General features: G+C 44.6%; 1 protein-coding gene across 1 annotated transcript in view; it reads left to right on the top strand.

Annotated features, from left to right (window-relative positions):
• Eps8 (epidermal growth factor receptor pathway substrate 8) overlaps positions 1-13,245 on the top strand; it is a 181,909-nt gene that overhangs the window by 144,021 nt on the left and 24,643 nt on the right. The window contains exons 14-16 of the mRNA XM_005364535.3: positions 1,796-1,944; positions 5,212-5,395; positions 9,015-9,148. Coding sequence (XP_005364592.1) covers positions 1,796-1,944; positions 5,212-5,395; positions 9,015-9,148 — 467 coding nt within the window. The remainder of the gene's footprint in view (positions 1-1,795; positions 1,945-5,211; positions 5,396-9,014; positions 9,149-13,245) is intronic.

Raw genomic sequence — 13,245 nt, 5'->3', positions numbered from 1 at the left:
TCAGTCCTAACACGAGCTGGCGTCGTGATAGTGTGTGTGCCTTCGGTACCTTCAGTCCCAGCACGAGCTGGCGTCGTGATAGTGTGTGTGCCTTCCGTGCTTTCAGTACCAGCAAGAGCTGGCGTCGTGATAGTGTGTGTGCCTTCCGTGCCTTCAGTCCCAGCACGAGCTGGCGTGACCGTGCCTGTGTTTTCAGCCACAGCTTTTTCAAGGCTGGGGTAGAATAGTGAGTTCCAGGCTACCCTGAGTTCCATGGTAAGGCCTTGTTTTGAAAACCTAAAACAACAAACCAAAAGGAATTGAACCTGCCATGTTGGCTCACACCTGTGTGCCCAGCCCTTGGGAGCCTGAGGCAAGAGGATTGCTGTGAGTGTGAAGACAGTAGGCTAGGTAGAAAGTGTCAGGTCAGTGTGAACTGCAAAGTGAGACCTTGTCTAAGAATCCCAAGACGCAAAACAAAGCAGCAACTGTAGTGCTGGCTAGTCATGGCGGGTTGTGTTCATAGTAGAGTTGGCACTAGCCTTTCACCCATTTTAATGTTTCCACTGATTCCCCCAATGTTGTGTCTGTTGCAATTAAAAAAGTCAGTTACTTGAAGAAGCATAAACTTTGTGTTACAATATAGTGTGTCACTACTGTGCACAAATTTACACCAGTAAGTACCAGGGGAACCCTATATCACAGTCATGCTGGCATTAAGATGCCTGAGTGGGATTCTGGAGGACCTGTCTTCAGGGTTACTAGAAAATCCTGTGTTTATAGAGTCATAAAACAGCATGGCCTACCCAAAGCCCCTGACCTGAGAAACATTGTCTCAGTCTAGAGCTATTCAAAAGAATAGGAAGAAAGAAAGAAAGAAAGAAAGAAAGAAAGAAAGAAAGAAAGAAAGAAAGAAAGAAAGAAAGAAAGAAGAGAAAAAAAACAAAAACGAAAAGCCTTTCTTCCTGCAGCACATCTCTGAGAAAGGCAGATTCTAAAAAGTCTCTATCCAGCCTGTCTGCTACAAGATAAGGACCCTCCCTCAGCCAGGACATCACCCCTGGGAGGCAAACATGGAGCTGTCTTCACACAGACTTGTCATTGTTTTGCTTATCAAAGTGTGCACCTGTTTCCTGCTGACCATTAAACTGTCCATATCAAATCAGGGAAACTTACTAGATTGAATTCTGGGGAGTAGGGGGGGGCAAGGGGGTACCACTTGCCCTTGTAGCTTTCCACTCTCCTCCTTCCCTCCTCCTTTCCTTCTTCTTTTCCTCCCTCCCTTCTTCCCTCCTTCCCTCCCTCCCTCCCTCCCTTCCTCCCTCCAGGTCCTTTTCCGTTTTCTTTAGCTCCAGAGGCATAGATAGCATGAACTACTGATTGGAGGCTTCTTTCTCTCCCTCTCCAGAGTATTCATTCTGGATCCACAGATTGCAGTGTCGACACAACAGATTTGCCCATTGCAGCTGCTATCTTTAAAATAACAGAAAGTTAAGGAAGTGATAGCTGGTTAGATCAGCCGATGAGGGCCGTCTGCACTGCCACTAGTATTTTGCAGGCAAAGTAATAGATGTATATAGCCATACACAGGTACTGTGAATGTCCTTAAACTACGTTTATACGTTTGCACCCTCATTCTGGATAAGTCAGTTTGAGAAGCTGTTTTCTACTCTCTATCTTTTAATTTTAACTTATAGAAACAGTGCTTAGTTTTGGAGTTGATTTTTTGTGCATAAATTTCAGATTATATATATATATATATATAAACTTTTTTTTTTTTTTTTTTTTTTGCTAAAAAGATTTGTTCTCCATCTAGGTGGTCCAGGCGACAGGCGGTCCTGAACTGGCCAGTACGGTACTCAGCCCACTGTTCACTAAAGATACAGTTGATTTTTTAAACTATACAGTCACAGCAGATGAACGGCAGCTGTGGATGTCACTGGGCGAGACTTGGCTGAAGGTCAGGTAAGCACAGGAAAGCTCCTTGTTTAGGAGCTGTGATGCCGTGAGCGCTCTCGCTTGCACTAGCCAGGAGACATTTGGGTAAGGTTCTGTGTAGAGAACTATCTGCTCTGGGATGAAGAAGGCAATGTCATTGAAAAGCGTGTTGCCAGGCGGTGGTGGCGCACGCTTTTAATCCTAGCACTCAGGAGGCAGAGGCAGAGGCAGGCAGAACCCTGTGAGTTCAAGACCAGCCTAGTTTCTAAAGCAAAGGCCTGGAAAGCCAGGACTGTTAAACAGAGAAACCGTATCTTAGAAACACCATACACACACACACACGAAAGAAGAGAAAAGCTCATTGTCAAGTTGGGCCAGAGAGATGGCTCATCAGGTAGAGGAACTTGTTGCCAAGCCTGACACCCTGAGTCCCATTCCTGAGACCCATGGGGTAGAAGGAAAGAACTGACTCAGCATTGTTGTGCTATGACCTCCAGAAGCGTACTATAGCATGTGTACACCCCCTCCAACATGCACACATACACACATGCACACACACACACACACACACACACACAGAGATGGCTAAATGAATGCAATTTTAGAAATTTTTAAAAATTAAAATAGACTTGCCATCTGAAGGAAGTATACTGTATGCAGAAGGGGAGGAGTGTGATCTAGGCAGACTGGGACCCATCAGCCTGGTAGAGTAATGAAAAAGGATTGAGAGAAAGGGGCATCAGGAAGAGCTGGCATTTCAAGCTAGCAGCTAACAATCCAACTGGAAACACACACACATACGCACACCACATACGCGTGCACGAGCACACATACACACATCTACAAGCACACAGTGTATGCTCTGTGTTCTCCCATGCGTTTTATAGAAATATGGTTGTTATTTCTGTTTCACAGATGAAGAAATAAGGCCGAGAAAGGTTGACTCATTTCCTTAAAGTCATATAACATCATAAGTGACAGATCTCCAGAGTCAGGCTTCCTAATCCCCTTGCTAATGGGCCTTTCAGTAGGATGTGCAGGGTTTCTCTACCTAGAGAGCGATTGACAGAGAAGCACAAAAGGAGACAAGAGGCAGTGAGAGTTCAGAGATGAGGGAGGAGGGACTTGGGGGAATTGACATTCGTGGAGAAAGGTTGGAAGAGGGTTGGTGTAAGAACAGGAGGCGTCCAGAGGTGAGCAGGTTGGTTAGGATGCCTTCTCAGATGTGCTGAGGAGCAGATTCTGAAGACCGTGGAGAATGACCGACCTTGTGAACAAGAGTATTACATAGGCTTGTCCATGTTCTCCCCCTCTCCTCTCTTTCTTTCTCTATCTTTGAGGCAGGTGTTTGCTAAGTTATTGAGTCAGCTGCGTAGGCTAGTATTGAACTTGTTATCTTGCTTCTTCAGCCCCTGAAGGAATAATACACTACCAGTTGGACTACCAGCCAACTGTTTGCAGAGATCAGTCTGCCAACTGGGGCCACCATGGCCAGGGACAGAGCCCTGGGGAAGTTAATGGTACAGCACTGGCTTCTTAGTAATTGGCTCTCTCTGGGCTTAGATGTGGGGCAGATTTTAAAATCATCATCACTTGTCAACAGAGAGACTGAGAAGGACAAAATGTTAGCAGAGGCTGACCCATCCCAAGCAGGGCTGGTCATACATCTCCAGCTCCCTGGGAAAGACCTTCACAAACTTTGTTTGACCACACCTTTTTCTTTTCCTTTGCAGAACAAGTAACTCAGTGTAGTGGCCACTTAGCAACTAGTCTCTGGAAGTTTGCCCTTGTCCCCCTGGAGGGCTAGTCCAAAAGATGTGGACTAACTCATCACTTTTTTCTTTTATTGAAACACACCAGATAGTCACGCTTACTTACTGTGTGGGAATATCTGTACTCTGTTTTACCAAACTAAAATTCCTTAAGGTTCTGTGTGCTGCTTTTCATGCTGGAGACTGTATTTGTCTTTATTTGTGTACTTATAATATCCATGTACCAGAAGATCATATTCTATAGTTTTCCTGTTATTTATATCTTCATTAAAAGACTAATAGCTTTTATTTTTTTATCCATAAGTGAGTAGCTACATGTATGTATATGAACCACATGCATGCCTGGTGCACTCAGGCGTCAGAAGAAGATGTTGGATCCCTTGGAAGTGAATTTACATGTGGGTGCTGGGAACTAAGCCCGAGTCTTCTGGGAGAACAGCTAATGTTCTTAACTGCTGAATCATCTCTCCAGCTCTAATTTTATACCTTATGCTGTGTTAAAGTGGCTTAAATATATTTGTAACATGCTAGGTGTCTGCCGGTTGTGATGCTATGACAAGCCTAGGCCACGTCTAATTTTTTTCCCATAAGGCTTATTAAATCTGTCACACCTCATAGAATACAAAAATAGCTTGAGGTCTTCAGTGACTTTGTTTTGAGCCATACGACAAAACCAGGAAAAATATATAATGATGGTTTAAATAGCAGCATCAAAAGTAGGGATATAATTAGCATTTAACTCAAGGAGACAAAGGGGCATTTCGGGCCCTCACTAAGGCGATTAGGCACTAAATGAGGATTTAAAATCCCACGAGAAGGGAAAGGATCAAGAAGGCACCAAATCATTTGAATAAGAGGGCTCATTTGATCGTGGTAGACCTGTCACATGAGAAGGTGTCATCTGTGGAAAGAGCACACTGGAGAAGCAAAGCTGTCGTCTCCGTGGTGGCCTCTTCTGTGGTCTGAGGCGGACGGAGCTTGTGTGAGCCATCTCGCAGTGGCACTAGCTGCTGAGTGGGTGTTGAAGCTGACCACAGAGCAGTGGACTGTCCTAATTAAAATGAAGTTAGTGCTTTCAACGTGTAAAGTTGGTCATCTGCTTCGTTTTAGGAAACTTTGCAATTTAAGAAAAAAAAAAAATCACGAACCTTCATAACAGTCTTGGGTTTTTAAAGGTTTCTGTTTTTAAAGATACCCGAGCCTAAGGCTGAAGAGCACTTGAGGTTCCGCTGAGTTCCATGCTTTAAATGCTTCCTGCATTTCCATTCTCATGCATACATGTTAAGAAGCCTACACCCATGCATCAGGCTTCAGGGAAAGCTAAGACAAAGTAAAGAAATGGATCATACAGCAGAATCTAATCGCTCTTTTATTTTTTGTTTGAACTACCGGCATAAATAGGTTTCCCTTCCCCTCCTGAGAAACAGAGTTGTTTTTTTTTTGTTTGTTTGTTTGTTTGTTTGGCTGTACAGGTAGAAACAGAACACATTGTTTAACATCTAAACTCGATGTCACCCTACAGAGCAGAGTGGCCGAAAGAACAGTTCATCCCGCCCTATGTTCCGAGGTTCCGCAGTGGCTGGGAGCCCCCGATGTTGAACTTCATGGGCGCTCCCATGGAGCAAGACATGTACCAACTGGCCGAGTCCGTGGCCAATGCGGCAGAACACCAGCGCAAACAGGACAGCAAGAGAATGTCCACAGAGGTCAGGATCCACGGCGTGTGATTTCTGTGGGTGGTGGATGGTCCCCGGGAGTCGTCACTCCCTGAAGGGTGTTCCGGGACCAGTGATGAAATGTTACCCTCTCCTCCACTGGGGTCATCACTCCCTGAAGGGTGTTCTGGAACCAGTGTCTGAATGTTACCCTCTCCTCTGGCTGCTCTGCATCCTCCCAACTCTTTCTTGTGTTGATGATGGTTGCTAAGGGCTTCTCTTACCACTCCCCCAGCTGAGAACCTCTGCCACAGCCTGTTCCTCAGTCCTCCTGGTCCCGTTTCTGTTAGGGGCTTGGCCCACAAGCGCTGTTTATTCTCTCTGTCTTTTCCTTTCTCAGCCATAGACCCCCCCCCCCCAGGCGGTTCCTGAGCCTACATTCTGTTGACTCTATGCAACTCTTTCACAAGTACCATAATTCCACCCTCTCCCTTCCTCCTTCCTTCTCTTCATCTTTTCTTCCTTCTCTTCCTGCCACCCTCCTCTCCAACCCCCCACTGCTCTTCTCTCTACCTCTGTGCCTCTTCCTCCTCCCTGATCCTGTGGCTGCTCTCCAGCTTCCTCTTCCTCTTCTAATCTTCCAGACGTGTGTAGAGGAGCAAGGTTTGCGTGGACTTTATTCTGCTGACAAATGCCCCACGACAGCGTGGCATCTGCAGAAGGCCATAGCGTGTATCTTATCTTTCAATTATTGATTAAGCTATAGCATATCCCTGTTGGGGGAGCACGTGAGAGGAATGGAATGAGGCACAGGGTGATGTTCTTGGAGCTTGGCTTTTCTGTGGCTTTTCTTCCCTATTGTAAAGGAAAATTGAACAGTTTCTAAAGCTGGACCAAGTACACATGGGCCGCTCAGAACCCGTGTAACCATGTGGGTAAGGACTAGCGGAAAAGCAGCAGTGAGTGGCAGCTAGCTGCTCCTGAAATCTGAGTCTTCCCATAAAATTCCTTTGCTGAGTGGCTTTGTAATTTGGCAAACACGCTATGAGGAAAGGCATTAGCAAATCACAGTATCTCTCTGACCACTTTTAGGAAGAAACATTCATTTCAGTTAAATAGCTTAAAATTGTTCCCTTGGGCAAAATTGTTCTTTGGACAGGGATGTTATATAGGAAATTTGTTGCACTCTGCGGGCTGGAGGTACGGCTCAGGGGGTACAGAGCCTATGTGCAGGCAGGAGGACCTGTCATCTGCTCCAGTCACCACCCTCAAGTTCAAGTCTAGTGGGGTGTTGTGTACTTGGAATCCTAGAGATGGGGAGGTAGAGACAAGAAGATTCCTGGGGCTCACTGACTGGCTAGTCTTACCCCGTCAGTGAGCTTCTGGTCCAGGAGGTGGCCCTGTCTCAAAAATATAAAGTAGGAGCAATAAAAGATGTCATCAGTGTCAACCTCAGGGTCACATGTGTGTGCACACATGACACACACATTCGACATACACAAACACAAATTTTTTTCTACAAGGAAATCTGTTAGAATCTGGAATTTTCCAAACTAAAGCTAACATACTTCTGTGATGTCCCCTGTCTGCAAATGGGACTGTTTTCCCTCTGGCCACCTGGAAGGGAAGACTAGACTTCATACCTGGCCTTTTGTCTAGATGCCTGATCACGGCGACCTCCTACTCTGTCTAGTCACTGGCTGAGTAGCATGTGTCCCTGCCTGAGTTTGATAGCTCAGATTTCATGACTGAGCTTTTCTTCCACAGGAAATGGTAATTCATTTGGGGGTGGGGGAGCAGAGGGGTACACAGGCGCAGAGAGGAACGGTAGTTCATTTGTGTTGCCATAGTCACAGCTGTTTTCAAGTCACAGAAATGTCCAGCTTCAAGGAAACATGCCACTTAATCGTGTGCACCTGGAAAAGTTACACCTTTGGAAGTCCCTTCACAGTTCCTGTGTTTAAAGAGGAACCGCATGTGTGTTCCAGGCTGTGGTGTATACATCTGTCTACTCTCAACACGTAATTTGAAAAGTTATTGCGGATCCTCCCTTGGCATGAGCTGTCATTGTCCTGCTGTAAAATATTTCCCATTTCATGATTTAAGTGGCCATGCAGAGGCATATGCTGCCTGCTAGGTTGAGATTTTATGCAAAAGGAGCGCAGGTGATAGTGACTTAAAGTGCGTGAGAAGTGTGGTCTGGCTAGGAGAGACTTGCTGATATTTTACTACTACTATAATAAATGCACTTACAGCAAAGATGAGCAGGTCAGGATCAGGTAATTTGATTTAGAGTTGAAAAAGGCATAGGTGGCCCTGAGTGATGAGAGCAGGTGACACTCAACTTCACCACTTCCTCTGAACCCTCAGCCTGGCTGTGTAGATGCCACTCAGTCACGTGGCCCCTGGTCACGTGGCCTTTTCTTGACTTGCCCAGTCATTCCTCCCCCCCCACCGTCTCCTCCTTCCTGGCTTGCCCAGTCACTCTCAGGACCTGTGACTTCTTACTGGCCAGGAATTGTTCTGTCCAAAAGGCAAAGGGTGGGAATGACTCTAGCGATTTCTGGCCCCAGTTGTTCAAGTCTTTGATTTTCTTTTTTTAAATTACCCAATTGAGTTCCACATCTCTGTTGGCTCTTGGGGAAATGGTTAGTGGAGTTGACTGATCCCGAGTGTTTGGATGGCTGGAAAGTATCTATTTGTGTGTATTTGTGAGGATTTGCCCTCAGTCTGTATTCTAGGTGGATATGTAATTGTGGGGTTTGACATCCACGCTGGTCCACTGGAGACGTTGCCTGTGGCGGACTCGGCCTTGTTCTTACCAGCCTTTTCATGAGAATTAGCTGCTGTGTCTATCCAGCTTAGATGCTTCCCAAACCTTCCCTTGTTCAGATCATTTGCTCCAGTGAACCCCAAAATAATACAACTCCAGGGAGCTCATCAACTCTCTCCCATACTTCTCTTTAGGTGTGGAAACCCTGTGAAATCTGGAGGTGACCTAGTGGGTTGTCTTTCATACAGTCTGAGCATGTGGCCCCCGGGGCTTTAAAGCCACCATGCTCAGAGGTCACAGACATCAACTCTCCCTTGGTAGCAACAGTGATCTAAACAGTGTTCACCATAGAAAAGAAATGATTACAGAATTATGTGTTCCGGGACTTTTGACGAACAGGGTCAAAGGCCTGCGTGTATTTATAGTTACTGTTGTAGTGACTCTGAGAGCAGTATAGCCATTGGTCGCTGAATTTTGAAATGGCATTTGGGGGTACTTTTTAAAAATGGGGGAAAAAAGTAGAGTGACGTAATTCCGTTGTAATGCAGATGATATTTACTTCGCTAGAGTGTTGACTGTCCGTTACACAGGAAGCAAAGGGTAAAGGTCATCTCCCAATTTTATTGTTTACAGTGTTAAAGCCTATCTAAGATCAAAATCATTGATTTGCTGAAATTCCTCAGGAAAGAACTTTCTGCTTTTCTATGTAATATTTTTAGAACTAAGATGTAACCTGTACACTAATGACAGACATGAACCACCCTTGTCATAACCTAATAGCCCAATGAGCAATGCCATGACAGTGGAAACCTGTTGTAGGGTGGGGGTTCTGGTTGACTGACAGGGAGCTCATGCCAGCGGTGCTTGGTGACACTCCAATGTGATTCTGTCTTCCAGCATTCCAGCGTGTCCGACTATTCTCCAGCCGATGGGTATGCGTTCAATAACAGCATGTACAACAGAGGGCCACATCTGGACCAAGGGGAAGCCGCCGGGGCTTTCAAGTCAACGCCCAATCGCCATGGAGATAGGTAACACTCAGCAGATACTGTGTGCAGCTCAGTGGGTTGTCCTGGGTGACTTAGGGTGTGGGAGTGGGGGATGGGAGGTAGAGGGGGCAGGCTTTGCTTTGCTGGTTCTCTAATGGTTTTGTTTGTTAATGACTTGGTATGGTCTCCATAGTTCCTTACAAACTGGCTTTGCTGCTCAGGAGAGTCAAGGCCTCTAGTCGGTACCTCTCAGTGCCAATCCCACTGGGTGACCTCTGCTCTCTTAGAAGGTGCTTCTGACCGACCCGTAGAGGAAGGTGGGAGAATTATCTTTAAACCCCGCTGGTTGTTCCACTCGTCCCTACCAGGTAGTCCCCAGAGGAGCTTTCCCAGGAAGACGATGTGCTCAGTGAGGACAGTTCTGGCTGCACAGTCGTGAAGGCCCAAGTCCAGCTGCCCAGAACTCACATAAACCGGACGTGTTAGTTCCTGTTAGCAAGACCAGAACACCTTCAGTGAGATAGGAGGTGGAGACAGGAGGATCTCTTGAAGCCAGTGGCAGACTAGCTTTCTATGCAACATGGGGCAAAAGATCCTGTCTCAGACAAGGTGGAAGGTGACAGCTGAGCCCCTCACGGTGTCGTGGCCAGCACTCACTGCTTTACAATGAGTTTTTCCAAGAGACTCCAGCTCAGCGACCTATAAAAAAAAAATAATAATTTCTACCGTTTCTACATCTACCAAAGACTAAAAACAAAATACAAAACCTAAAACTCTCCTGCTGTAGATAAAATATTAGACTCATCAGAATGAAGCAGGTATGGCGGCATATGCCTATAATCCTAGCACTTGGGTTGGCTGAGGTGTGAGGATGGTGAGTTCAAGGCCAGGTTTAGCTATAGAGTGTGCTCTGGGCTCTCCTGGTTTATGGTGTGAGCCTCTGTTTCTGTCTCATTTCCACTTTATGCCGCCCACGCTCTGTACGTGTGTGTGTGTGTGTGTGTGTGCATGCCATGCGTGCATGTGTTTGTGTGTATTTGCACTAGATCTAATTAACTGTTTAAATGGAGGTCATACCTTTCCATTTTTTACTGTTTCCTTGTATTTTTATTTCTTAAAGATTTAATTTAGCCAAACATGGAGAATTGCAAAAATCTAGAAGAAATAAAAGAGCTACGAAGTTCCCTTTTTTATTAACATGTTGTTTTCCAGCAGTTACAGTTGCATAACACTAGCCTAAACCAGAAGAAGAAGAGATTATGAGATGTTGTATCAGGGATAGAGAGGGATTGCACATTCATTTAATTTGGGGAATTCCAAGCATCTCTCTCATAAGGAGTTGCTTTTCCAATGTATTATTTACCTTAGACTCAGAAAGCTGGGGATGTTACTTAGGCCATTCGTTGCTTGCCCAGCATGCAACTGGTTCTGGGTTCAATCCTCAGCATCACAGGAAACCACGACAGTAGCACATGCTTGTCATTCAAGCACTTGGAGGTGACAGCAAGGGGGTCAGAAGTGCCAGGCCACCTCAGCTAGTGCCAGGCTAGTCTGGGATGCATGATACTCTGTCTCAAAAGGAGGTGGGGAAGCTTTGTTAAGGATGACAGAGGGTGAGCCTTGGAAACTGTACAGGTGTTACTCCAAGGGCACCAGTAATATATTAAATTGAGTTCAAAGAAAAGTCAACAATGAATAATGTATTTTGAAAATGCCCACATATGAATATAAGTTTTAATTATTTAGGAAATGATTAGCGAATGGGGCTAAAGCTCTGGCCCGCAAGTGTGGGAAGGGAGTTTGGATTCTCAGAACCCATACTAAAGCTGGGCAGAAAAGGAGGCCATTTATGCGCCTAGCATCTGGGAGACAGGAACAGCTCCACAAGCCAGACTTGAGGAGCTGTGGCTTCAAAGACAGACACCCTACCCCCTCAGTGTGGAAAGTGGGAAGAGATAGACACTGGAATTAATTTGGGGTCTTCATAAACATGAACACACACCTGTATGTAACCTTACCTATACACGTGCTCACTAGGGAAGTACAAATGAGGTGGCCTGAATGATTAAATGGTTGTGTCCAGCATTTCAGTCTCTACCTGCCTGCAAGGTCACTTGAATCTGTAAGGTACAGCATCACCTGTTACCCATGGCTTGGTCCCTGCCATCGACTGTGGTAATGTGCTTCGGTGTCTTTAAAAGCTTACCTTGTTCTGTGTGATCTTTATAGGCTCTCTGTGATTTATCTTCTCAACCATATCTTTCCAAACTGACTTAGGAAGTTAAAGTAATGCCGTTACTGTAATGAAATAAAATGTAAATTTAGAAATCTGTAACAGAGCCGGGCGGTGGTGGCGCACGCCTTTAATCCCAGCACTTGGGAGGCAGAGGCAGGAGGATCTCTGTGAGTTCCAGACCAGCCTGGTCTACAGAGCTAGTTCCAGGACAGGCTCCAAAGCCACAGAGAAACCCTGTCTCGAAAAAACCAAAAAGAAAAAAAAAAGAAATCTGTAACAGAGAAGAAGTTTGTGAACTTTAAGGATTAACATTATGACTGAATTTCAGATTTTTGCCTTTGAGAATGTCCGAGTTTGAGGCTGGTCTGGGATACATGATGAGTACCAGGCCAGCCTTAGCTATGTAGCAAGACCTGATTTCAAAAGCAAAACCAAGACATAACCAACCGAGCAGATGTAGAGGCAGCGGTAATCTCAGGACTTCTCTGTCTAACCAGCCACACCAGCTAACGATAAACCATAGTCTCTCAAAGGCAAAAGTCAGCTACCACGTGGCGTGACGATTCACACAGCGCCTACTGCATTTCTTGCATATAAAAATAATTGCATGTAATCATAATCACAAAGGCAAATTCAAGACCCCTGTGTGTCTCACATTAGATCAGGACTTTCTGCTGGCATTTGCAATGTCACATTTTCTTCGCAACACAGAAAGTCAGTGATCCCAGGCACTGCTCACCATCCTAGTTTAAAGTGATGGCATCTGTCAGGGGCTGTCTGCAAATTCTTTACCTGTCAGGGGCTGTTTGCAAATTCTTTACCTGTCAGGGGCTGTCTGCAAATTCTTTACCTGGCCCAATGTGACCCCTCTGAGGCTGCTGGCTCCTGGTATGTACTGCCATGGCTGGCTACAGCTTTTTATTTTAACATTAATTCAGATAGATGCAGATACTCAGTTGCAGGAAGTTTTCAAATTTTTCTTAGGATACAGTCCACTCCCTCTCCTCCGTGGTGGTTCTTTTGCAAATAATAGAAGGGATAAATGGGAAGAAAGAGAAAGAACAAAAATTACTATTTTCCTAATTTTGGGGGTTAGTGGATCTCTTTATTCCCTAATTTTCCCATATATATATTAGAATATATCTAATCCTTATACTATAAGTATAATATTATATATTATATAAGTAGTATATAACATGTAAATGTATGCGGTATTATATATAACAATATATTATGTATTAGTTATATTTTATATAGAGAACATAAATATATGTTATATATAATATAAATATATAAGTTAGTGATAAATATGTAACTTTAAGGATCAGTACATTATAAATATATAAGTTAATCTTAATATAAATATATAAGTACATAACATATAAGTGTCAAAAGAATGTATCTAATGTTAATATAATATTAATATATAAGTTAGCTAGCAGTAAAACTATCACAGTAGAGTTAGGGATATAGAATCCAAGAATAACAGGCCTTTAAAGTAAGATTACTCATAACATATTAATAACAAGCCAGGTTTCGGTTTGTGTAATCTCAGCACTCAGGAGTCTAAAACAAGGGACCCCAATGAGTTCGAGGCCTGTCTGTGCAAAACAATGACTTCTGAACCACCCTGCGCTACAGTATGAGACATTAGCTTAAAAATAAAACAAAAATGTGTAATGCAGAATGATTAGTGGCATAATTTCACTTTTTATTTTAATATATTGAAAATGGCTGGTCATTGACACAGCTCAGAAAACTTCCTTTGCTCTGGTTCCCCATCTGAAGGGATGACCGAGGATTGACAATGTAGCTCTCTGAGGAAGGGTCGCCCTGTCTCTACACACCATGGAATGACAATGGAGAGACAGTGTAGCTCTCTGAGGAAGGGTCGCCCTGTCTC

This window comes from Microtus ochrogaster (assembly GCF_000317375.1).
Source record: "Microtus ochrogaster isolate Prairie Vole_2 chromosome 14 unlocalized genomic scaffold, MicOch1.0 chr14_random_2, whole genome shotgun sequence".
In the NCBI taxonomy this organism is placed as follows: domain Eukaryota; kingdom Metazoa; phylum Chordata; class Mammalia; order Rodentia; family Cricetidae; genus Microtus; species Microtus ochrogaster.
The sequence above is the reverse complement of the archived record's forward strand: the minus strand, read 5'-3'. Positions and strand labels throughout refer to the sequence as shown.